General features: G+C 42.6%; 1 protein-coding gene across 6 annotated transcripts in view; it reads right to left on the bottom strand.

Moving 5' to 3' along the window:
• RBM33 (RNA binding motif protein 33) overlaps positions 1 to 27,637 on the bottom strand; it is a 146,667-nt gene that overhangs the window by 10,501 nt on the left and 108,529 nt on the right. Inside the window, exons 16-20 of one of the 6 annotated variants that reach the window (XM_088450369.1) lie at positions 26,302 to 26,580; positions 25,982 to 26,170; positions 14,130 to 14,167; positions 8,269 to 8,341; positions 1,832 to 1,883 (exon numbers count right to left, since the gene is read on the bottom strand). In XM_088450369.1, the coding sequence (XP_088306495.1) occupies positions 1,832 to 1,883; positions 8,269 to 8,341; positions 14,130 to 14,167; positions 25,982 to 26,170; positions 26,302 to 26,580 (631 nt within the window). Of the gene's footprint in view, positions 1 to 1,831; positions 1,884 to 7,724; positions 8,342 to 13,555; positions 13,645 to 14,129; positions 14,168 to 25,981; positions 26,171 to 26,301; positions 26,581 to 27,637 lie in introns of those variants that run through there. The other 5 variants (XM_088450366.1, XM_088450364.1, XM_088450367.1 and 2 more) reach the window with 5 other exon arrangements.

The raw sequence follows: 27,637 nt of genomic DNA, 5'->3' as shown, positions 1-27,637 counted from the left end.
AATATACATATTTATTATTAATAGAAAAAAATACAGAAACAAAAAAAAAAACAAAAAAAAACAAGACACCACTATTCTGGATAGAAGAGCCTGAATATATATATATATATATATATATATATATATATATATATATATATATATATATATATATACATATACATACACATATATATATACATACATATATATATATGTATATATATATATATACATACACACACATATATATCTGTACTACTTTAATTATGTGTCTAACTTTAGAGGAGCATCGTTACATTACAGTGAGAGCCATCCAGTACTGCAGCTTCTGCCACTGGCAGTCTAAGGGGGGTATCCAATTAGCAGTGCTGCTAAAGGATTGTCGCAGGGCTATCCAATTAGCCCAGAAGTGCCACCCGACGTGCTTTTTTTTTTTTCGGGACCTGATGGGTCCCTAAAAATAATCCACGAAAAGTGCAGTTTTTTCAACCACGCATTGGCGAAAACACATAGGTCCGTGAGTTTATCACAGTGCCCATGTGTTTTCATCTGAATTAATAGGATATGGAAAAACAAAACATCGGCGAAAAATCCCAGTTTTTCGCTCCCAAAAAAAATATCGAGGCTAATTGGATACCCTCCTAAAGCTGGGTACATACAGACGATGTTGGCACAATATGTCGTTTCCGGCTGAATCGGAACACATCAGCCGCATCGCTCCAGTGTGTACGGCCAATATGAGTGATCCCACGGTCGCATGCAATATCGTTTGGTTGGCTGCGTTGTACGGCCAACCGGACGATAATCGCATGCGGCAACCGTTGCAGCTAGTGAAGGATTAAACGAGGGATCGTTCCGTAGTTCAATACCTCATTCTGATGTGTACCCAGGATCGGCTGGGTACACATCTCTCAGTGTGTACCTTACTTTAGCCATTCATAGGCCTACAATGCAGCTCAATGGAAGAGTGATCAGAGGCACTGCAATATGTTACATGCAAAACTGTCACATCTGCATGGGTAGACTAACAGCATTCCGTCTGGCACCCAGCTCAGGTAACAGGCTGCTATTTGCTACATTGGGGTGTTTTATTGGGAATGGTTTGTGTCTAGTTAAGACCCAACAAAAGACAGTGGAATACCATAAATAAGATTGACAATGCTTAGGGAGAAAGACATTGATATACTGTATGAAAACAACCACTGAAATAATGGAGCATAGAAAGATTGTGAAAGAAAAATCATGCAAATATGGAACTCTCCTCTCTGTCCTCATACTATTTCAGGCCGTTAGTAATAACTACAGACGGCAGCCACCAAATTATTGTAGGTGCACTATTAGTACGAAGGGGGAGGAATCAGCATTTAGTTTTCCTGATGCTGCCTACAATTGTTACTGGCAACGAGAACAAGAAAACTCTGAACTAGTTATATTAAAGATGGGCATCTAAGTTATACGACCGTCATAATAATTGGGCTTACATAATTAGTTTTAAACTGCACTTTAATCTAAATGACCATGAGTAAATGGCTATATTTACATATATCAAATGAAGAGGAATCCATTCTGTTATGTGTGAAAGAAGTAGAGTATAAAAAGGTGTTACAAAGTATGAGGAAGCTCAGCGTTAAGATGTCAGAAAGCAAAGATGGAACACTACCTTTAAAAGTAATATATTATATTTTATATACAAGCAATGTGTTAAAAGTGCTTGTTATAAGAAATTTGTTAGTGCTGTGCTAGAGGTCCGGAAATATTAGATAGATCCCTTTTTCTACACTTAAAATAACGAATACTAAACAAAAGGTGTTCAAAATAATCTCAATAAAATGAAAAAGAAATGAAATACCATTTTTTGATGCTCTCTCTTTTGCTCTGTAATCCGCGGGGTGATTTGCCAACTAAAATGTTATAAAAACAAATCGTACTTAGAAGTATCAAATTAATGAAAAGCATATTCTTGAAAAACTATAGGCTTAATATTAAAATATTACTATTTATACACACTGAAAAGTGCATTTTTAGAAGGGATAATTCGTAACCATTTTATTTTGCGGCGGCGCTGCATCAAATTTGATATTTTCGGACAAAATTGCTGGCATCAAGTTTTCCATTGGCTAGTCCACTAAATTCTGAGCATGCACCTGATTAATGGACAAGAAATCTCCAAAGCACTATGCTGGTGCAGTATTTGTATGGCACCCCCTTAGAGCAAATCTGACATACTTATGTCAGGCATCTACATTTCTATCCTTTTATGGTGACACTTACAACTACGAATGCATCAAGTCAATGTTACGTGCAGTGGCTGTATTTCCACACACATTATCTTTAAATAAATAACACAAGCATAGCCATGCAGTTAAAATGCAAAGTTAAAAAAAAACAGTGCGATAGTGTAAAGTGGTAAAACTAGTAGCTTCAAGTCAAAGTTACCATTTAATGTTAAATGTAAATTAGGTTTATAAAAACAATGAAAGTATCTGAAAGGAAAAGAAAAGTTTAAGTCTTAAATATAGAACAGATTTCTTATTAATACCTTTATATTGCTCCTAGTGAGTTTTTAAAGGATCAATTAATATATAAATAATTTAAAATTAGACAGATTTCTTTAATTGAAACTAGATTTGCTTGCCAACATACATCTGCCCCTAATGCATAATATTTCTCAGTACATTGGTTAGAGTTTCATGTCCTAGGTAGCAATCAGTTCATCAAATCACTAGCATTAGTGACCTTGTTTTGCCACATGCTTCAGTCAGGTCACTAATGGCTAGTAAATGTACAGTACAGATAGCATTCGGATACACTGATTTAGTGCACAGAAGACTCTGATTTTTCAGAAAATATCATTGGTCTGCTTATTCCTTCCGACGCAGCAAATAAAATGTACCCAAAATGTCCAAAAAAAAAGAGTTTATGTTTTCTCAACTGTTAGTTTTTGCTGTCTTAAATGAAAACCATGTGACGTGTAGGAATAGTATCGAATACAATTTAGAAAACGAAAATATAAATCTACCACATCAAGGAGGAAATGTATGAAGTTGTGACAGCTGTCAAATCCGTAACTGCGCACATTATGTGCTGCGGTTACCGCTTACCTGCATTTAGTAATGCAGGGAAGCAATCAGTAGGACAGGGGTGCTATGTCTAAATAGGGCGCCAATAGAGTGTGGCAATGTATGAAGTCAGTGGCACTGACCGTTCCAACAACTGCAGCTATCGATTTTGACAAAAACGAATAATATATGCGGGCGGTGTCTGGACCTGCTTCACCACAGTAATGTGCAAAGCAGTGCAAACAATGACCGATAGTTAGCCGCCTGGTTATGCATCTCCCCCTAAATTAGGTATCCCAAGATGAGCTAGATCAGAAGATTAAGCTGGGTACACTCTAGATGATATTTTGAATGATTTGCCAATTTCCGACGGATCGGAACGTCCAATCGTCAAATGTGTATGCACTATTGTGCGTACCTGCGGGTTGTCAGTCGCATCTTCAGGTCTGCCATACATGCAGGCCAATCAGAAGATCTGACTAACGACCCCATGCATTTGAATGACCTATTGTGCAGACGTTCACCAGAACGTGTGGCGTGTACGGACTGCACGATATGCCGTTCCGTTGCATCTGCCGTCATCTGTGTATACAGGTTGTCCAGTGTGCACCCAGCTTTAGACCAACATTAGCACAACCTCCATTTCCTGAAAATGTTAAAAAGCTGTAGATTGTAAGAGCAGGGCCCTCTTACTACCTCCTCTTACAACGCCTCCACACAGCAGTAAGTGCCAAATGCACTATAGCCAGCGCTATTTGACACTTACATTGAACCTCTCTATTATGATATAATATGTATTATCATATAACAGAGAAAAGTGATTTCTCTGTTACCTGCAAACCACTAACAATTTCAGTCGCATACTGTTGTATGGCAACGGTAAATCATCCAAAATCGATAAACGCACTTGTGTTGATTATAATTTTTTTCACATATTGGCAAGATTATCTACCAGTATGTGCACATACCTGCAGCAGCTGGGTGGCATCTGGTGGGTCTCAGGCTGCGCACAAGATCCTGTGATGTTTGCGAGATCTCGCTCATACGCATTGGGGCCGCCAGTAGGTAAGACGCAGCACATCATCACTAGGCTGATGCGCTGTGGGTCTTGCACAGAGGGGGCAGAGTTTTCTCTTCCCCACTCCGGTGGCCAAGAAGTAAAATTAATAAACAGAAAATATAGCATAGATATATACACTAATACACTAATCTGAACGACTAACAGGGGCCAAATTGTGATGGCAAGACTACTGGTGACAGGGGCCAAATTGTGATGGCAAGACTACTGGTGACAGGGGCCAAATTGTGATGGCAAGACTACTGTATTCCCAGTATGCAACGGTTAGTACCTACCAAAAGTTGTCCAAGAAGGACAAACTAAACCAGCGACAGGGTCATGGGTACCCAAGGATTATTGATGCATGTGGGGAGCAAAGGCCAGACAGTCTGTTCCAATCCCACAGAAGAGATACTGTAGCACAAATTGCTGCAAAGTTAATTGGACTATGATAGAAAGTTGTCAGAAAACAAAGCATCACAGCATTCAAAGTATGGGATTGTGTTGCCATAGACTGGTCAGAGTGCCCATGCTGAACCCTGTCCACCAGCAAAAGCTCCTACAATGGGCACAAACGCCAGACCTTGACTATGGAGCAATGGAAGGTGGCCTGGTCTTATGAATCACGTTTTATTTTACATTGTGTGGACGGCTGGCTGCATATGTCATTTACCTGGAGAAGAGATGGCACCAGGATGTACTATGGTTAGAAGGCAAGCTGGCAGAGGCAGTATGATGCTCTGGGCAATGTTCTGCTGGGAAACCTAGGGTGCTGGCATTCATGTGGATGTTATTTAACATGTACCATCTACTGTACCTAAGCATTGTTGCAGACCAATTAAATGTCCTCATGGCAACAGTACAGTATTCCCTGAAGGTAGTGGCCTTTCAGGAGGATAATGTGCCTTGCCACACTGCAAAAATTGTTCAGGAATGGGTTGTGGAACATGACAGTGTTCAAGGTGTTGATTTGGCCTCCAAATTCCCCAGATCGCAATCTGATCAAGCATCTGTGGGATGTAGAAATTACAAGCACACTTGGATTTGTTCAGATACATTTAGCTATAATGCCCAACTGTCCCGATTTAGGCAGAATAGTCCCAATTTGAGGGGACTGTGCTACCACTCCTTTGTTCATGCCCTTTATCCCAATTTGATAAATGTTGGCAGATGTGTTACACTAAGGTAAACACCTTCATATCCAGGGGAAGGAAACAAAAGGTGATGGCTCTTTGACTCAGTAAAAGGACAACAATCTTAGGATACAATAAAAGATGAATGTCTTAACAACAAAATCAAGAATTTGCAATGGCCAAGTAAATGACCTGAAACCCTGAGATGCAGTGGTGGGACCTGGAAAGAGCTGTGGATTAAGTAATGGTCTCAATGAACTGAAGCAGTGCTGCAAAGAGGGAGCCAAATCTCCACAAACACTATGCACTGACTGACATGATCATCGATCATCATGATAATGAAAAAACACAAATCTGAAATAAGGAATTGTTTCACAATACCTTTAGTTTCTCCTCTCTGGGTGGGTGTGGTTGAACACTCATGTCATTAGTCCCCCCCTGCGTAATTTCTCCGAAACATGGATCCGTGAGACGGGGTGGGGCTAAAATGATCATTTGCATCATCTAGCACTGCCCCATCCATAAAGGGACCACAATTCCCAGTGTTATCTCCCCATACTGCTCACTTCACTCACCTTCCGGGAGAGTAGGTTACATATCTGTAACATTTATGTTTTACAAAGTGTACATTAGTTGAAATTATTCCAGTTTTAACCATAAACTATAGATAAAACCCTAATGCATGCTTTCTTGGCATTTCAATTGACCAAGTCTGAAATTCTCTCTAAGCTGCCTGCCACGCAAGGCAGTCCTCCAGCTTTCTATATGTGGCTCCTGGCATCCTATCCTTATTGTCTTGTACACTCTTGCCCTCTCAACTGGAAAATCCGCCTTCTACCCAAACACCGTCCTCTTTACCCTAGCAATCGATTCCCTCTCTCCCATTAACCTTCCATTCCATTTTCTTACACCCTCTTGTTTAAAATAAAGAGGACAATTTAATTAGCAGAGTGGAGGAGCTACTCCCTTAAAGTTATACTAGTCTAAGTGCCAGCTCCTTCAGACCCTCAAGCAACCCCATGGTCCAGTGTTCCCCAGATTGGATGAAAGAGAAATAGAATATACGTACAATATGTTCTATATTCAGCGAATTACATCATTTGCATCACAGCTCATTCTAAGGGGGTTATTCTATTTGGCTGAGAAAAGTCGGAATCGGTGATGAATTATCGCCGATGATGTCATTTTCGCATGTTTCAATTATCCCCGTATTCAATTACAAAGACTTTTCGCCGGTTTAAAAAGTCTTTGTAAAAAAAAGCGGGGATAAGTTTTCACTATGTTTTACATGGCGAAAAAAGTGCAGAATTGGGATGTAGGGGTGTAGGCTTAAAAAAAAAAGCCTGCACCTCTGGGAATAGTCCCTAAAAACGAACTGTGTCAAATATAGTAAATAAAATAAATAAAAAAATAGGGACACCCCAAAAAAGTTATTTTAATTTTGGGGTGTAAAAAAAAATGGGGAACAGTGTTTAAAAATAGGGAAATAGGTTCAGGGGTATTCTGTAAGTACGCGGCAGGTGTTTTCTAAAATAGGCTATTAGCGGCAGGTGCATTTTTGTAGAATTATTAAAAAAATAGTTTAGGGACTTAAAAATATGCCCGTACCCATTTTCATGTACCTCAAAGTTGATGGGAACACTTTTAAAAACGAAAAAAAAAACCTAACTGTTCTTCTGCATCACTTCTTCAATGTTGGGAAAAAAAACACCTATTTAACACACATTCTGCAGGGGTACCCACAGTGATCCCCCCCATGTCTGGACATCATTAGGGGGGTCCCAGGATGAATTCCCGAAAATTCCCCTATTTTTCCCAATACTTAGCTTTCCGCCGGCTCCCGTTTTCGCTGCTTCCTAATTGAATACGGGGACAAAGCAGGCACGCGCCCGATACTTTATCCCCAGAAAAGCTCTGATGTGGAGCGAAAAGTCCAGCACGGAGTTTTCGCTCCCTAATTGAATACGGGCCTAAAAGTGTTTTATGCATGAACCGGTCAGTAAAAGTAGAACCTTCCTGTAAACAAATTTGTTTCAAAAGAATCCTAATGCATCGAATAATGTACACGCTTGCAATAAAAAGAATATGGAGACTCACCACCTGAGTTCCATAACCTGAGTACTTAATTTTTTTTTTATATGGTAATGAACAGGGGGCACATTATTTCCATTCTACTTTCTTTGTATCATGGCACTAGAAAGTGAGTTTGGTAGTAACAAAATTTATGAAAATAAAAATGTAATGTACCTACAAAATTTAATAACAGTTTCTAATAATGAAAAACACTGGAGATTTATTTTGCATTAACATTTATTATACAACTGAAATTATTTACATGGAATGTATAATTAACTTGTTTATTTACATGTAATGTATAATTAACTTGTTTTATGTAAGTAGAGAATAAGTTACACAGTGCATTCGTTTAATATTCAGCAGCATCTTACAGATCAAGGGACACTAAAAAACACAACATCGTAATTGATCTACTAGAAAAAAAATAAACATTTTCAAAGAATATTTAGTATGGGAAGTTTACAGCTTTCTGTAACATACTGAAGCTTTCTAGCTGTCCTGTGTGCGTACATAGCGAGAAAGGCAATGGTGTTTCCAGAAATACTGTGGCAGTTTCAGGTACAATGAAAATTTTAGAAAACAAGTTATGGTTTGTAACCACTTAGCTAAATCTGCAAAGGAAGGATGCCTTTATCATAACTGTGTATAACTGAAGCCTTCAACGCCAACTCATATAACTAATCTCAGCAGCCAGTGGCACACAATTCCCTGTCCTTATGCAAATAGACCCAATAACAAATGGCTTGAGGCATTTAACAACGGAGGGACTGTTACCTGGCTGTCTATAGGGAAAGCTGCTGTTGGTTGCACAGCAGGAATTACCGAAGTGTACTCCATTGGAGAATATGAAATAATATTGAACAAACCCGAAGAACAGTATTAAAAAAAGAAAAAAGTTAAATAGTAAATTTAGCTAAGCTTTTTTTCCCTTTTCAAAACAATTCTAATAACTTATTCTCACAAAAAAACTTGTCATACAGGCGCTGTTCTGCGCTAAGCCTCTGCATTCTCCACTTGCGTTAATCTCATCACTCCTGTCAAAGTCACAAAAATAGATTTATCAAGCGCAACATTAAAGACAGAGCTGCTATATTATCATCGTTCATAAAGGGAAAGTATTTATTGTGAACTGAAATTGTGTGTACGAACGTTGGTCTGCTTAATTGCTTTGTGTGTTGACACTCTTATCCAGCACAAAGTTTACTATGAGTGTATAATTACTTTGACTGAATACACTAAAATGACAAGAGAATGTCACAACTAAAAGAACATCCAAGATTGGCAACAGATACTTTCCCTTTAATGAGGCACATAAAACAACTAAAGTCAGGTATTATTGTTCCTGTGGAAAATCACTGGTTTGTTCAATTGGAAACAATGATACCTATATCCACAAAAAGAATATACAACTGCAGTCTCCTCTCTTACCAAACTCATGCGTGGGTTACTGATAAACCAGTCCTTAACTCCATCACTTGAAATGGCTCCTTAAAATTTTAGTGGGCAATAAAGTAACGCAAGATAAAAAACACGTAGTAAAATGAAGGGTGCCTCTTGGTTGGAACCACAATGGAGATCACAAAATCTGCATTTGGGGTCATGATTGTCAAATATGAAACCTTGTAAGTTTGTGCCAAAAAAAAGGCTGCATTTTAAAAAACAATGTGAATATACTTTTATATTAAAGCAGAGAGCGAACCATGCAGAATATATATTTCTATCCAAAGTTACGTGTGTAATACCTACCCATAGCCAAGGCACAATAACCTATTTTTCCTTTTGTTTTACTAAAACTAAATTACAAACAGGCTGGTGAGAGAATGGTGGGTGATCAATGAGGGGGCCCGGATTCCAGTGAACAGGAATCTAGCATTATGGGGCTGTTACAAAATAAATGGGGTAGACTGGGAATTAAGAGATGGGATGATATGGTTTATAATTTAAAAAAAAAAAAAAAAAAGAAGAAAAAGTTGGTTATTGTGCCTTTAATACTCTATTGGAGAAAATATCCCAGGCTGGTGACATTTGCTTTCCATTGGTGACCAGGACACCTGAAGTCAAACTTGAATGTAAGGGAATGTCAAACATGTTAGACCAATACTATTGTATTAGAATTTTATTCATCTGATAACAATTAAATTTAGGGCTTTACTCCAGCACAATTAAGTTTTCTAAAATACTACCATTTTGCTTTCTCTATGTTCTCTATGCGTTAGAAAATATTTACTGATCAGTCACTATTGCTGCAGATTTCTGGCAATTTAATTTGCATATGCTTCATGCCAATCAATCCAAACACATTAACATCAGGGTAATTGCTATCCAACTCATTTGACATTTCCTTCCAATTCATTCTAAGAAGATTAAGTACTTAAGTTACTTTTGACTCAAGATACTTATGGCTGGTGTGAAAGAGCACAGCACTGATTTCCTCCATTACCCTATTAGGTAAGATGTCAACACACAATTTAATGTATTTGATTTGTAATATCCAGCAATTACATGCTAACTAGCTCAGTGTGGGGTTCACATATTATTTCAGCTTGTACAGGTAAATGGATGCTAAACAGCTTTATAAGGAAGTTTGGGAGAGCCACCTTCTATTCCTGCGAAGCTCAGCTTTAAAGTATTGCAGCACAACCTCCCAGAAGACTAATCAGACCATAGCTACAATTTCACACACATAGTGGATTATGGGAAGTTTGATAGGACAACCTGAACCAGAAGGGAAACTACAGTATAGCAGGGAATTAAGTCTGTTGGCCACAACAGGGACATATATAAAAAATAATATGGTTGAAATCTATTTTCTAATGAGGCTGCCATAGGACTGGTGTGCTTCGCAAACTGCAGTGTAGATTATGAATAGTACATAACAGTTCATGCTTATAACAATCTGTTTTTTTTTTTATCTGCTGATATAGAGACCACTACACTTATTCAAAGCATAATCATAAGGCATCGATAGTTGCAGACATGTGCAAGAAGCAATTAGATGGTTCCTGGATATTAGGGAATATATGCTGTTATGTTTAGATATATATATATATATATATATATATATATATATATATACACACACACACATACACCTCATTCACCTGTTACTATACAGTGAAGTGGTAGTGTGAACAAGTACTATATAACAGGAATGATTTGGCTCCCACACAGAGCTAGACAGATGTAGTAAACAATATAGGACCCTTATTACATACAGTTAGGTCCATATATATTTGGATACTGACTATGTTATTTTATCTGTTTACCAAAACATATTCAAGTTAGTTATATATTATATAGTGCAGACTGTCAGATTTAATTTGAGGGTGTTAGCATCCAAATTGGTGGAGGGGTTTAGGAATTAACAGCTGTTTAATATGTAGCCCCCTCTTTAGGGACCACAAGTAATTGGACAATTGACTCAAAAGCTGTGTCATGGACAGGTGTGGGCTATTCCTTCGTTATTAGTTCATCAATTACGCAGGCAAAAGGTCTATAGTTGATTCCTAGGGGGTGATTCAATAGTTTTTCGTACCATAACTCTTGCCTAAAGTGATGGGAAATTGGGGTGCGATTTTCAATTGGTTTGGGCGTCCATGCCTTTTTGTGCATGTCATGCTCAAAAGCACCGGATTTAGCAGTGTGAAGCGGCTAAATCCATCTAAAGTCCAAACCCAGGACTATTCGCAGATTTCTGCTTGCCATCTCAGGAGGGTGCATTCATGTCTGAGTGGAGCAAAAATGGAATTGTTCCATCGGGAACTTATTAGTAGCAGTCGCGGGTGCAAACAATTGAATTAACCCTTAAGTGTGGCATTTGGAAGCTTTTGCTGTGAACCCACAACATGCAGTCAAAGGAACTCACAATAGATGTAAATACAGAGAAGTCACCACAAGGCGCAATCCATTCATAAGCCTCAATAATAGAAAGGTAAGTTTAGACTCATAGCCACGCAAAAAAAAAAAAAAAAGACAGCCCAGCTCAGGAACAGCATCCTACGGACAGATTAAGCTTAAGCTGGGTACACACTATGCAATATATTTTCCGTTCAGCCGACACACAATACATTGCATGCAGTGTGTGTGTATACCGAAGATATGCCTGAATGATGGAGTTCACAGACATAGCTGATCGGCCCTGCTGCACTGCAGTTGACGATACATCTAGCAACTATATATCGTTTCATCTGCATGTGTATGCAGGTGAACAGTCGACCGGCTCATTAGGCAGCCGCAGGGATGGATGACAGTGACGTCACAACTGGATGGGCAAATGTAAATGCCCGCCTACTTGTGAGGTCTGCCCAGATATATCAAGAGGTTGATTTGCAAGTGTGTAAAGATTACCAAATTGGCCACCTGGTCAGCATGACAAGCAATCTACAGATATTTCTTTCAGGCGTGAACCCATCTTAAAGATCAACCTGTATCAGAATGATGGGAAGAAAAAAGTATGGAGAAAGTTTGGAATGGCTCATGATCTGAGCATACCACATCATCTGTAAAACACGGTGGAGGCAGAGTGATGGCATGGGCATGCCATGGCTTCCACTTACTGGGTCACTAGTATTGGGTCACTAGTATTTATTGACGATGTGACAGAAGCGCCTGGATTAATTCCAAAATGTATAGGTATATACTGCCTGCTCAGATTAAGTCAAGTTCAGCATTTCAAAGTTGATTGGACGGCGCTTCAAAGTACAGATGGACAATGCCCTAAAACACACTGCGAAAGCAACCCAGGAGTTTAAGGCAAAAAACTGAATATTTAGCAACGGCCGAGTCTCAACCTGATCGAGCACGCATTTCACTTGCTGAAGACAAAACTTGAGGCAGGAAAACCAACGAACAAACAACCTAAGACAGCTGCTGTAAAGGCCTGGCAAACCATAACAAAGGAGGAAACCCATCATTTGGTGATGCCCATGGGTTCCAGACTTCAGGCAGTCATTGCCTGCAAAAAATTATTGACAAAGTATTCAAAATGAACATTTTATTTAGGATTATGTTAATCTGTCCAATTACATCTGAGCCCCCGAAAATAGGGGGCTGTATAAAAATGGTTGCAAAACAGTGGTGGATCCTACCTAGAGTCTGCAGCCCCCCCCCCCCCCCCCAAGTAAAATCCTCTACTGTTCAGTGAGGCAGTGCAGTCCGTGACTGCACTGGCTTCACTCTGACTGGAGGTGACTTCCTATTGGAAGCGCCACCTGCCAGTCACGCTGAAGACAGGCAGCCAGCGGGAGGGGTCTCCTCCCCCTGGGACCGCCAGTCCAGGCTGCGATCAGCAGAGTGTGGCTTCCAATGCAGCCCAGAGAAGCTGGTGTTAGGTGTGCGCATGCGCAGCGCCACTCATTCGCAGGTCCTGACGCCTGCCAGATTAATTGAGCAGGCGCCGGAAACCAGGCCAGCAGCAGCCCCCATCAGGGCAGGAGCCGCTGGTGGTTGCAATTCCTAAATGTATCATATGATAATTTTGTTGAAACCCTTGAATTAAAGATGGAACTCTGCACTGCAATTGCATCTCCATTGTATAATTTCACATCTATTGTGGTGGCGTACAAAGCCAATATTATGAAAATTGTGTCAGTGTCCAAATTCATATTGACCTAATCGAAACTGCAAAGTAGTTTTAGTAAAATACACTATAAATATAACTCATTCTCCTCCCCCCCCCCCCCACAAAAAAAGAAAAATGTTTATGGTTTTGTACAATAAAGATATATTTTATTAAATTGTATCAAACTTGATCTTTCATTACAATTAAGAATTATGCCTGCAAATGAAGAAAGCTCACACACATTACTCCTCCTGCATTCCAAGCCAGAATACTTAAGATCTTGGAGCAATATTTCCTCGTTCTGGTCATGCCAGTCTGTAGATGGAAAGAAAGTGAATATGGTATGTAATTTGTGTGGCTTTCTTCCCAGGTTCTCCGATTTCCCCCCCATACTAGGATCTAGGTTAATTGACTTCTGATTGTGTGTTAATACTGTAACGTGAGGCAGGCAGAACCAGAAGTGTGAATGACAAGTCACAGTTCCTATGCCCCTTAGTAAATTCTAATTTACAACAGCAATCGTACTCATGAGTTGTATGAGGCACTGGTCTGTATCCTGCAAACATACTACTTGGAAATGCAGAAAATGTAAGTGCTTGTGGACCCTTTCCATTTATCTTTAAACAGCGAAGTTTTTATTAAATGATATCTCCACATAATCCTTATTCCCCAATAGGTAGGTGAATACCTAATGTCCTGTTGTGCCTCACACTTTTCATTTCCATACCCTGCAGGCTGCCTGACAAGAGGCCACTGAAAAGCTGCTGGAGACACCCGCTGTGGAAGGTAAGGTATATTTATTTATTTAGCTCCATTTGCACACTTATTAAAAAAAATGACAATTATGAGGAGTTATCCTTTAATGACTATAAAGAAAATTCAGATCTGAATCTACTGAGTCCGTGCGATGCAAAATATGACAGCGTCTAGCAAGGAAACAACCATCATACAAAGTTATAGTAGCACATTTATTCAAATCACTTATTGCAAAAGGAGACTTTTGCTGAAATTCTCAACATTAAAGACACTCTTGAAATTGCATACAGAACCCTTATGTATGAGGGTGGATCAGTCCAGGTTTCAGCTGATATTTTACATGCAAAAAAAAAATAAAAAAATCACACCTAAATTTGCGTAGATAAAAAAAACAAACAAGAACCTATTGAGGCTTTGAAACTACTTTGCAGATTCAGGCTTAGACACATTATGATAATAATCAGAACTTAATGTAGAACCATAACTGCAATTATCAGAAAACTTACTTCACAGTAATCAGTCTTTGGGGTTCCAAAAACACGTGCTATGGAAGTACACAAATGTAATTACATCAGCAGTCTCCACTGCTAGTTGGCCAAGAGCAATATCACTCCAAGACAAAACAAATCACTACAGGTTGACAGACAGATGTTGGGGGAATACAAATATTCATATGCAGAGGGGTTTATATGGAAACTGCTACAGTATCTCAAGCAGGTCTACAAAAAACTCAAATGGAATAATTATATTGTTTATTATGAAAATGAAAACAGAACCAGATGTGCAGTTGCCGGGCATATGCAAAAATATAAAATCGGTTTTATTCATGTTAATGCAGAGTTTAGAGGCATATATGAGCATGTACATTGGCCACAGGTAACCCAAAATCTTTACTCAGGATCAAGGTAAAATAAAGTAGCTACAGGAGCATTGTTCATGTTCTCAGTATGTAAGTTCTCATGGGCAGGGCCCTCCATCCTCATGTACTTCCCCCAGCACTATCCTTCCCTCCAGTGCTCCATATCCCTGGTCTCCTAGTCCCTTTCAGTGACTGTGTATACAGACTCATTGAGTACTGAACTGACTTCCCTTTCCATTCACTCACCTCCACTTACCTGCAAAGTTACAGAGAGTTCAGCAAACCTCATCTCTAGTCCGTATCTACCTAATTTGTTGGTTTATTGCTTAGTGCTGTTACACAGATATGCTGCAGTTACTGTACCATTGTTATCACCGTTTATATACCCTGAACAGTGCCTTAAAAATGAAAAGTAACGTAACAATGATTTTGTACACTTAATAATAAACACTGTAAAGTAAAATTGATTCTAACTATTACAGAAAGTAAAGGTCAAGCAACACATAGCAACGTTCCCTATGGCTGGGGAGATGGGGAGGATACAGTGTCCCTTAGTCTTCGCAGTAACTTAAAAATGTTATACTACTAAGGAGAGAAATGTCCATCTGGTTATATGTATCTTGTACAGGCCAAGGTTAGTCTTAGATCATTCACGGCATGACAAAACATTACCAGACCACTAATTACAGCATAATCAACTGACATTGGCTGTGGACAAGTCCACTTGTGAAACATGCTAGAAAATCTAGATTTTCAATTGTTTCTGAAAATGTTTTACAAAGAATATTAAGAAAATGTAACTTTTAATGTTTCTAAACAGTGCCACCAAAAAAAAATAAAATAAAAAAATAAGAGATGGTATAACATACCTTTGTTAAACTCATTCTTCGAGGTCCATGGGGTCCACAGCCATTACGTTGGGGTATGTGATCCAGACACCAAACAGTTAAAAACGAGCTCTCAGCTCCCAGGATGAACTGGGTCCTCCCCACATATACCCCGCCCCCAGCCAAGGTAGTCAGTTCTTCGGTTTGGTGTGGTTGACACCACATGGGCAGTGGGACTGCAGGAGCAATCCCATAGACGAGAAAGTTAAAAAAAAAGTTTTAACTCTCCACCTGAGCGGGCGGCACGTGTTGACGGAAGGGAAACCGGAAGCAGCTAAGCATCCAGTGGATGCCCGTGTAGCCGCTCCACCTACCCCCTCCGGCGCTGCGACACTGGTGTGAAGCCAGTGATTTCGGTAGGGACGCAGGGCCCTGGACATCAACTGGGACAGAAGATGCAGGTAAGGTGGAGTCTGCGCCCGCTGACGCCGGGACTATGTGGCGGTCCAGCCTCCAGCGGTGGAGACTGGCCGGGGGCACGCTGCAGTGACGAGTCAGGTAAACTGTCTCCCGCACTAGACCATCGGGGCGTAAGGAATCCTGACAGCCGGAGACTAGTGGCGGCGGCCAGGTCAGTTTGCCGGGTGGATCCATACGGCATAGGGGAGGTTTGCTTTTCCCTGGCGGCCCCTACCCTCACACTGGCCCAGTCCAAAGGTTCCCGCGTCTGGGTTTGCTCCTCCCAGCCTCCCTCTATATGAGTCAGCCAGAGACCACTCTCAGTGCTCTCGGTGGCTGTACACTCAGGAGGCTGGATCAGTCTCCCTGTATACCTCTCCTACGGTGACCGGTTTTTACAGAGCTCTCTATACTACTAAGCCTGGGGTTGTTCGTAGTGACAAGAGCTTAGAGTGCATATATTCACATATATTCAAGGGGGTGAAATGTTTATGCATTGCATGTGATTTGAATGTGTGTGTAGTACTGCCTTTTATGTCAATAAATGTCAGCTTGTAACTTATCACTACTGTTTCTCTATATAACCCTCTACTACAGCTGTGTGGACAGAATCACATGTATACTCAGAACCAGACATAAAATATTATGTCTAAGGAGTCTGAAAGACAGGTGGCTGAAGCCCCTGTGTTGGTATCTTGTATGGCCTGCAAAGCGGGGTTATCCCCAAAAGACTTCATACAAAATGGATTATGCGGTAACTGTTTTAGACAAGCACTGCTTTAGACCATCACCGCATCACTGCTTTAGACAATCACCAAGGCCATTGAAGAATGGATGAAGGCACCGACAGAATCTCTGCCAGAAGCATCCAGAACAGCTGGAGATTATTTCCTATGTCAAGGAAGCAGTGTCTTATCTGGGAGACGCGGCATTGGATGCTGGTATATACCATCTTCCAAGGCATCAGCGGTCTCGGTTGGTGGCACGCAGAGCCCTGTGGTTAAGACTGGAAGGCGGATGCAGGGTCCAAAAAGGCCCTAGAACCCCTTCTGTTTACGGGAGATATTCTCTTTGGCCAAAATTGTGGCTACGGTGGCAGCCTCTAAAATGGCTGGCCTGCCGTCAGCATCTGTGACCAGGCCTAGACGGCCGTCCTTTCGGACTTTTTGGCCGCAGGGCCAGAGGGCAGCCCTCGGCGAGATTTAGTTTGGCAAAAAGACCGGGGTCTAAGAAACCCTGGCCGAACAGGCGTCCGACACCCAGAGCCCAGGATAAACCAGTGGCTTGATGGGACGGGCATCCCCCTGGGGGACCCCAGGGTAGGAGGCCGACTTCTTCGCTTTTCAGACTCTTGGCATCTCACGACAACAGATGCCTGGGTTTGGGGAGTGGTCTCCCAGGGGTACGTCCTGACATTCTGGAGAAGTCCTCCCCAAAGATTCTTTTGCCTTGGCCCTTCAACAGGCTATGCAATCCCTGCTGACGGCGGGAGTCATTATCCCAGATCCAGAGAATCAATTACGGAAAGGATTTTATTCCAATCCGTTTTTGATTCAGAAGCCGAATAGGTCCTACCGGCCTATTCTAAACTTAAAAGGGTTCAACGCATTTATCCGATGCCCAGGTTTCGTATGGAAACACTGCGGTCGAGTGTGTTGGCAATGGAACCAGGGGATTTTATGGTATCCTTTGGATATCCAGGATGCTTACCTGCATGTACCAATCACCCTACAATTTCTACGATTTGCGGTAGGAGGCGAGCACTTTCAGTTTCAAGCTCTGCCATTTGGCCTGTCGACAGCTCCGCAGGTGTTTACCAAGGTTATGGCGGTAATAATGGCATGTCTCAGGCGTCAGGGTGTCAGGAAGTAATCTGCCATACTTGGACGATCTCCTGATACTGGGGCAGTCTTCACAGGAGATGCAGAATCATCTGGGACTGACTATGTGCTGTCTGCACAGTCACGGCTGGGTCATAAACTGGAAGAAGTCGTCGCTTCTCCTGGTACAGCAGATAATTCATTTGGGGGCACGCTTGGACTCCGTGGTTCAGAGGATATATCTGCCGGAGGACAAGATTGCGGCCCTGCAGTTGCGAATACGCAGATTGCTTCACAACAGGCAGATATCTGTGCTGTCAGCAATGCGAGTGCTGGGTCAATGGTATCCACCTTCAGTATGGTGGAATATGCCCAGTTTCATTCCCGACCATTGCAGCTGTTGATTCTCTTGCACTGGAACGTGGAGTACCGTGCAATCAAATTAATCTCTTACCGGAGGTTCGGTTATCCCTGTCATGGTGGTTGCATACAAATCATCTCAACCGGGGTCTCCCATTTTAGGTGTCAGATTGGGTGCTTCTCAAAACCGATGCCAGTCTTCACGGTTGGGGAGCAATGACGGGCCTGCATATGTTTCAGGGGATATGGAAAAAGGCAGAAAGTCGTCTGTCCATAGATATCCTGGAACTAAGGGCAGTATTCAGGGCTCTAGTTCAGGCTCAGGAAATACTAAAAGGCAGACAGGCAGACCTGTTCAAATTCAATCCGACAATCGCACCACGGTAGCCTACCTCAATGATCAGGGAGGCACACTGAGTCGGGCGGCCATGACAGAAGTATCAGGGATTCTGGTTGGGGCAGAGCGTCGCCTCCCGACAATATTGACCGTGTTTATACCAGGGGTCCTAAACTGGGAAGCGGACTTCCTGAGTCGTCAGGCGTTAAATGCCGGAGAGTGGGTTCTGTATACACAGGTATTTCAGAACCTGGTGGACAGATGGGGTCTTTCAGAAATAAACCTCATGGACTCAAGGAGAAACCACAGGGTACCCAGACATGGATCCAGGACCAGAGATCCAATGGCCGAGTTTGTCGATGCGCTGACAGTAAGATGGCATTACAGGCTAGTGTATCGCTTTCCGCCGTTTGCTCTTCTTCCCAGGGTCATCAGGAAGATCAAGCAGGAGGGCAGTATGGTAATTCTAATAGCTCCGGCATGGCCCAGACACCATTGGTTCACCGATCTACAGTGTCTCTCCATAGACACTCAATGGCCTCTTCCGCTAAGGCGAGATCTGTTAATACAGGGTCCCTACTTGTATCCGGGTCTGCCTCATCTGTCTTTGACGGCATGGCTCTTGAGGCCTCCGTCTTGAGAAAAAAGGGATTTTCTGAGTCTGTGATACAGACAATGTTTGAGGCACGTAAACAGGCTTCGGCCCGTATTTATTATAGAGTTTGGCACTCGTTTTCTCAGTAGTGTGAACTGAAAAAATATGACCCTGAGGTATTTAGGGTCTAGAGTGCTTTCTTTTCTTCAGACTGGGTTAGAAAACGGGCTCCGCTTGGCCACCTTGAGGGTTCAGACTTCTGCTCTTTCGGTCTGGTTTCAGCGGAAAATCGCTCTACTGCCAGATGTGAGGACGTATTTTCAGGGTGTTTTATGAGTGCAGCCTCCCTTTGTTCCCCCCGGTAGCCCCGTGGGATTTGACATTAGTCCTCAAGGTTCTACAGGCGCCACCGTTTGAGCCCCTGAAATCAGTAGACCTCAAGTGGTTAACAGCAAAGACAGTGCTTCTGCCCGCAGTGTGTCTGATCTGGCAACACTTTCCTTGCGCTCCTTTTTAATATTTCATCGGGATAGAGCAGTTCTTCGTACTAGGGCGGGATACTTTCCGAAAGTGGTATCTCGTTTCCATATGAATGAAGAGATTATGGTCCCAGCCTTTCAGGCTACAAGCCTCTCTGTAGGTGAGGCTTCATTGGATGTTGTACGTACGCTACGAATTTGTGGATCGCACCAACGGCATGAGGAAGTCTAATTCTCTTTTAGTGCTGTATGGCTGTCATAAGCAGACGCTGGCCAGCCAATAAGAAGACGCTGGCCAGAAGGATTCGTATGGCAATTACTCAGGCATACACGCAGGCCAATCTGGTGGTGCCAAACTCAGTAACTGCACATTCCACGCGATCGGTGGGACCTTCGTGGGCGGCCCGCCGGGGTGCCTCTGCTGAACAGTTGTGTAGGGCAGCCACATGGTCTTCCGTCTACACCTTTGTCAAATTCTACGCATATAACACCTTTGCCTCTCAGGATGCCTTTTTCGGCCGTAGGATTCTCCTTTCTTCCGAGACACAGGAGCATCCCCGCCCTTAGGGGTACTGCTTTGGGATATCCCCAACGTAATGGCTGTGGACCCCGAAGAAGAAAATAAGAGTTATGGTATAACATACCTTTGTTAACTCTTTTTCTTCGAGGTCCATGGGGTCCACAGGACACCCACCCTAACGCACCTGGTGTTTTTGGTATCTCTCTAATTTCCCTCCTCTAAGAGATTGGTCTAGAGAACATGGGTTCTTCCTTCTTTTATCTTCTCCTGCTTGGGCTTGGTAACGAACTAACTACCTTGGCCGGGGTATATTGGGGAGGACCCAGTGCATCCTGGTAGCTGAGAGCTCGTTTTTAACTGTTTGGTGTCTGGATCACATACCCCAACGTAATAGCTGTGGACCCCATGGACCATGAAGAAGAAAATATTTCTTCTATTCCAGCACAAAGTCCAAAGTAACAACTATTCTTTGAAGTGACAAAAGGCTAATATCCACTTAAACCATCCATTCATCCAGGCACTAATCCAAAAGAGCCTTTTCTGTAATCAAAATGGACTCTAAATAAACTAGGGGGAGGCCCGTCCCATCAGGCCACTGGTTTATCCTGGGCTCTGGGAGTCGGACGCCTGTTCGGCCAGGGTTTCTTAGACCCCGGTCTTTTTGCCAAACTAAATCTCGCCGAGGGCTGCCCTCTGGCGGACGGCCATCTAGGTCTGGTCACAGATGCTGACGGCAGGCCAGCCATTTTAGAGGCTGCCACCGTAGCCACAATTTTGGCCAAAGAGAATATCTCCCGTAAACAGAAGGGGTTCTAGGGCCTTTTTGGACCCTGCATCCGCCTTCCAGTCTTAACCACAGGGCTCTGCGTGCCACCAACCGAGACCGCTGATGCCTTGGAAGATGGTATATACCAGCATCCAATGCCGCGTCTCCCAGATAAGACACTGCTTCCTTGACATAGGAAATAATCTCCAGCTGTTCTGGATGCTTCTGGCAGAGATTCTGTCGGTGCCTTCATCCATTCTTCAATGGCCTTGGTGATTGTCTAAAGCAGTGATGCGGTGATGGTCTAAAGCAGTGCTTGTCTAAAACAGTTACCGCATAATCCATTTTGTATGAAGTCTTTTGGGGATAACCCCGCTTTGCAGGTCATACAAGATACCAACACAGGGGCTTCAGCCACCTGTCTTTCAGACTCCTTAGACATAATATTTTATGTCCGGTTCTGAGTATACATGTGATTCTGTCCACACAGCTGTAGTAGAGTGTTATATAGAGAAACAGTAGTGATAAGTTACAAGCTGACATTTATTGACATAAAAGGCAGTACTACACACACATTCAAATCACATGCAATGCATAAACATTTCACCCCCTTGAATATATGTGAATATATGCACTCTAAGCTCTTGTCACTACGAACAACACCAGGCTTAGTAGTATAGAGAGCTCTGTAAAAACCGGTCACCGTAGGAGAGGTATACAGGGAGACTGATCCAGCCTCCTGAGTGTACAGCCACCGAGAGCACTGAGAGTGGTCTCTGGCTGACTCATATAGAGGCAGGCTGGGAGGAGCAAACCCAGACGCGGGAACCTTTGGACTGGGCCAGTGTGAGGGTAGGGGCCGCCAGGGAAAAGCAAACCTCCCCTATGCCGTATGGATCCACCCGGCACACTGACCTGGCCGCCGCCACTAGTCCCCGGCTGTCAGGATCCCTTACGTCCCGGTGGTCTAGTGCGGGAGACAGTTTACCTGACTCATCACTGCAGCGTGCCCCCGGCCAGTCTCCACCGCTGGAGGCTGGACCGCCACATAGTCCCTGCGTCAGCGGGCGCAGACTCCATCTTACCTGCATCTCCTGTCCCAGTTGAAGTCCAGGGCCCTGCGTCCCTACCGAAATCACTGGCTTCACACCAGTGTTGCAGCACCGGAGGGGGTAGGTGGAGCGGCTACACGGGCGTCCACTGGATGCTTAGCTGCTTCCGGTTTCCCTTCCGTCAGCACGTGCCGCCCGCTCAGGTGGAGAGTTAAAACTTTTTTTTTTACTTTCTCGTCTACGGGATTGCTCCTGCAGTCCCACTACCCATGTGGTGTCAACCAACTGACTACCTTGGCTGGGGGCGGGGTATATGTGGGGAGGACCCAGTTCATCCTGGGAGCTGAGAGCTAGTTTTTAACTGTTTGGTGTCTGGATCACATACCCCAACGTAATGGCTGTGGACCCCATGGACCACGAAGAAGAAAATATTTCTTCTATTCCAGCACAAAGTAAAAAGTAACAACTATTCTTTGAAGTGACAAAAGGCTAATATCCACTTAAACCATCCATCCAGGCACTAATCCAAAAGAGCCTTTTCTGTAATCAAAATGGACTCTAAATAAACTAGCATGGACTGCTCATAAAATACAAAGGAGAGAATAAAGAAAATCCGCTCTCAATCTAATCACCGATGATTCTGGATTGACAGGACTAAGTATAAAGTGACTGTAACAGTAAGCATGTAAGCCATTGATGGCAGTGTGAAAGGGGTATCAAATAACCCTGGGTTATTGCACATGAACACTCAGCAAAACGGGTTACTGCGCAGTGTGAAAGGGTCCAGTTGAAATAACCCGTCATTTCAACTCTGGTAACGAGCAGGGTAGAACACGAGTTCAACCCAGATCTCGGTGCTGTGTGAACAGGTAACGCGGGTCGAGGCAACCCATGTCCAGTTCACTGCATAGGAAGAGCCGGCTCTTGGAGATGATCTCATCTCCAAGCGCCAGATCAGCAGTGATGGCGGTGATGTCATCAACCGGGTCGGGAGGCCAGTCTGAAAGGGGTCTCAGGCGGGTCGCACCCATGATGGAAGTGTGTACAAATCCTGGGTGCGACCTGCCACTTGCATGTGAAAGGGGTATGACAGTTCTACCTCTCTACCTCTGTCAGGTACCACTGTCGGTCGCTGACGACTTTCCAATTTACAATGCACTCTTGTGACCACAAGGATAATGATATGAGAGTACATAGCTTCGGTAAAATTTGAGTTGCCACCATACATGAGCATAACAGCATCTAATGGCAATTGAATCAGATCAAATCAACTGGAGGAGAGGGATCTAATGGTATCAGTTTGTGGAGGTCAGCTCAGCCATGATTTGGTGCAGAATCAACTAGGGTTGGAACAAGGTGCTGGAAGAAAAAAGGTGGCTGCAATTAAAAGGTATGTGGGGGTGCAAGAATTATTAGTGCAGGTCCTGACATGGGGGTATAAAGATACAGATGAAAAAGCCCAATCCAGAACAGAAGAGAATGTACACACTGATCCATTAAATTTGAAATTAACATTGTGCCCTTGTATGGAAAATCAAAGTGGCCGATGACTGCACTGTCTGTGCGTTCTGTTAGCAAATCGTAAACAGACCAATAGAATCTAGGCATCCATGTAGTCACACTGGCCATGAGATCACAACTGCTTATTATGCTCCTTATGTTTTGCCCATTAATAAGTTACTACAGCAACTGAAGTATTTAATACTCAAAAAGATTATTCACTTGCATTATTACAACATATTCACCCTCTGGTCCATTCATCAACTGTAGTATTGATGACATTTGTCTTCACATTCAGAAAATTCTACTCAGACTATGATGCTCACTTGGTTCCATGATTGAAACTGCTCATTAATCTGATCTGTATATGCAACGGAGATCTATGAATTATCTACCACCATGTAGTTTTTCAACTCTTATGGCTGATATCATTCAGAGTGCTGGGGGATACCCATTGCGGTTTCTTGTATAGATTAACCCCTGCATTTCAAGCACCTGAGCGATATTACTAAAGTGATTGAGCAGCTACCAATATGTACTGCTGTTCTGAGAGGCATAGATGGGACCAGCGTTTGGAGGACATGCTGGTTCCTATAGTGCCATTAGGAGGACCTAGTGGTGACTGCAAGGTGAGGTGGCTCTCATTTTAGATATACTTGTGTATGTGCCATTATCATGTGGCCTTATATTGGGCAATTATATGACCCAGATTGGATGTTATTAGTTATAGTGATGAGTTTGCAGTGCGGTGTCCCCTGGGTTGGTGTGGCTGGAATGCTTTGGGGTGGCACACTATAATACTTTATTTAGCACTTTAACACTTTCAAATTATTTTTCTACTGATATAACTTTATTTGGCATTTTAATAACTTTCACCGGTGTGTATCACCTTTTAACACACAGCTTTTGATTTATTATCATCAACACTTACTAACACCTTAGCCTCTCCCAGGTGTGCTGCCCTGGGGTGGCTGGCCTTTGCCGGCTTTTTGGGGTTCCGCGCCCCAGACTTTGACTAAGTGTTAGGGACCTCCAGTAATCAGAGAAGCTGTGACGTGGTCTGGAGGCTTAGCCATATTATTGCAAATATATGCAACTGAGACCTCTGAATTTTCTACTACCATGTAGTTTTTCAAATTTTATTGCGAATATAATTCAGAGTCCCGGGGGACATCCTTTGCTGTTTCTAATCTGATCTGTATCCTGCTTCACATGATAGTCAAATGAAAAAAAATATATATACATCTTGGTATCTCGTTGTAGGTCTACAAACCCATATCTAGGCACTTGTTGGCTCACGATTACATTTAATACCACCTATGGACAACTTAAATCCTTAAAACTTGTACTCTCTACCTATAACATCTTAGACACCGTTCACCTGTTAAACCCAACAATTGAACAATAACATTATTCGGACTTATCAGCCAAATAAATGTGAGTGTCAAATCTAAAGTTCTAATAACATTTTAGGGATGATATTCAAACTGGGAGCTTTGTACAAAGGCCTTGATCATTGACTTCACATAAGCCTGTACTGTAAATGCTGAGACAGAATTTACAGCACAAAAATACTGGCGGGAGTCTTCATTTTGGGTCCTGCACTCACAATCTCTTCTAATTCACATGCTGAACTCAGCAAATTGTTACATAGTGCTATCCTAGAATAGATTCTTTTGAACAGTGCAAATGAGATTATATATATATATATATATATATATATATATATATATACATATATACACACACACACACACACACACACATACACACCTACATTAATCCACGGAACTCACCTTTCCTAGATTTGGGGTGCAACATGGCGTGTGACCACATTGTTTAAATAGAAATCACAGGGGCTCTGCACTCACCATAATAACGAACAATGATAATATACATAATAAACAGTGGGGTTTTGGTTCATGAATTGGTCTAAGCATTTAAGCTTGCGGCCCCCGTCACGCAAGCTTAATGCATTGATCAATTCATGAACCCAAAACCCCACAATGTGGTTACATACCATGTTGCACCCCAAATCTACGAATGGTGAGTGCCGTGATTAGTGCTTTTTGTTTATTTGATTAATTTTTATAATTAATCATTTTGTGATCACATTTTCTCATGCACCCCTTTTAACTAGTTATGTAACTTGTGTCAGCTGTTTTCCTAGGTGCTTTGCAACAGGTGTGCTTGGTGACTGTCATGTTTAAAAGCAAAGTTGCTGTGAGCTTTAAACCTTGATAGCATAGCCATCACATTAGTGTTAAACTCAGGGTATGTCCATACTATAATTCTGAGCAATAGAGTAGGGACTTGCAGTAAAGTGGGGTCCCGTGACGGGGGCAGCAAGCTTAAATGCATTGATCAATTCATGAACCAAAACCCCACTGTTCATTATGTGTATTATTATTATTGTTAGTTATTATGGTGAGTGCAGAGCCCCTGCGAGATATATATAATAGGTTAGGATCTTGAGGCGTTTCTGCTTCTTAGCATAGTTCTTTAAAATTACCTAACACTTGATACATAAAAACAGTAGATTTTAGTTACTTGATTCCTATGCAGTTATGTCACTATTGTTACATATCAGTAACCAAAATGTTTGCACAAGCAAGTGCTTCAGAGAAAGTATATTTTAATTTATCTACAGCTATTACCAAAGATTAATCTGAACCTTGTTGTAATTATTTTGTTCTTCTGAAATGTAAGGTTTAGCCTGCGGGGGAAGGGGGCTTCTTAATTCAAATCCTGAAGATACAAAGCTGTACTCAAAGGGTGACCTACCTGAATTGGTCCTACTGACATCAGCAAGTTTTTCAATTGGTGATCAGTGGTTGATGAAGAAAGACCTTCAACTGACACCACACAAGGCTGAGGCTTGCACTCCACAACGCGAAGGTTCTGTTTATTTGGCATCGGGCGTCCTCGGCCCATCTGTCCACCTACTCCTCTGCCTCTCCCTCGCATAATGACCTGCCAACAGTACAACATGCAAAGTTAGTTTGTCCTTTATCAATTTTTAGAAATAAACAGTTTGGATCTAATAATTCTCTTAAACAAAGCAGATATAGAAAGTTATTCAAAATCACCAATACTGTACGTACCTTAGTTTGTGGGTGCTGTCCTTGTATGCTATTGACCACGTGGGGCACTACAGACTCTACCAGAGAATGCTGAGGACGGGGGTTGACTTGATACTGCTGTTGATACTGCTGATGCTGTTGCTGCTGAACACTTCCTTTTCCCAATGTTACTTTCCTTACAGGTCCTGTTTTCTGCTGAATACGCTGTTGATATTGTGGTCTTTGCTGAGGCTGGATTCTCTGTTGAGGAAGCTGCATTTGTGGATTGCCTTCTGAAGACTGCACCGAAACACAATCTCCCTGCAGAAAACACATTGTGCCAGTCAGCATTGAAACACAGACTGTGTCTGAGAAAATAATACTGTTGTAAAGAGAACTATGCCAATAACCAGGTATATAAGAAGAGTTTAAAATATATGATCTGTTAACAGGTTAAGCCCTGCAAAGTTCTCCAAAGGGTGAAGGTGTTAACTAAATGAATTCACTGTACAGTTGTAATGCTGCATGAATAAATGGTAGCTGTATAAGGGACGTAGTTTTATGAGCGGCAGCCGCAAGGCCACCGGTCACAATCCCGACGCCAGCTAATGAGTTATGACAAGTGTCAGGATACCAACACCCCTTATAATCCGCCCTGGGGGTACTTATGGTTAGGCCCCCACCGGGGAGGGTTAGGCACCCCCCGGGGGGAGGTTAGGGTTAGGCACCCCCCGGTGGGGGAGGTTAGGGTTAGGCACCCCCCGGTGGGGGAGGTTAGAGCTAGGGAGTGGGGGGGGGGGGGTAGGTTAGGGTTAGGCACCCCTAAAGGCGGGTTAGGGTAAGGGCGGGGAGAGGGGAGGGTGAGAGTACTTACCTCAGCCTGTCGGGATGTCAGCCTGTTGGTCTCTCGTCGGGATTTGAACCGGCGGCTAAACAGCCGCCTGTAATACAATCCCATTCCCTGTATTATAGGCTGCTACCATCATCTCAAACCCCAAATGCTCTAGTCACCATTAGGCAGAAGTGTTTGTTTATGTACGATGGAGGGTAAGAATTAGTAAATCATGTTATATACATATCTATATAAATCTATACATACATTTTTAATTTTTCCCTTTATTTTGTGCATTTAGATACAACACCGTTTCGCTCAGGATGTAGTTAGCATCCCGGCGGTACGATGCTGGTGGTCGGAATCCCGATGGTAAGTATTAGGGCTAGAGAGAGGGTTAGGTTTAGTGTTCGGGACTAGGGGGACTAGGGGGGAGGATTAAACTGCATGGGGAGGGAGTTAGGCTGTGGGAAAGGTGGGTTAGGGGGTGTTAGGACACTTACGTCCTGAGGACAAAGTTTGAAAACCTGTGCTATATAATAATAG

The sequence above is a fragment of the Taudactylus pleione genome, unplaced genomic scaffold, assembly GCF_031769625.1.
Source record: "Taudactylus pleione unplaced genomic scaffold, aTauple2 ptg000517l, whole genome shotgun sequence".
Classification (NCBI taxonomy): Eukaryota; Metazoa; Chordata; class Amphibia; order Anura; family Myobatrachidae; genus Taudactylus; species Taudactylus pleione.
Note: the sequence above shows the minus strand (reverse complement) of the source record. Positions and strands in the feature narration are given on the sequence as shown.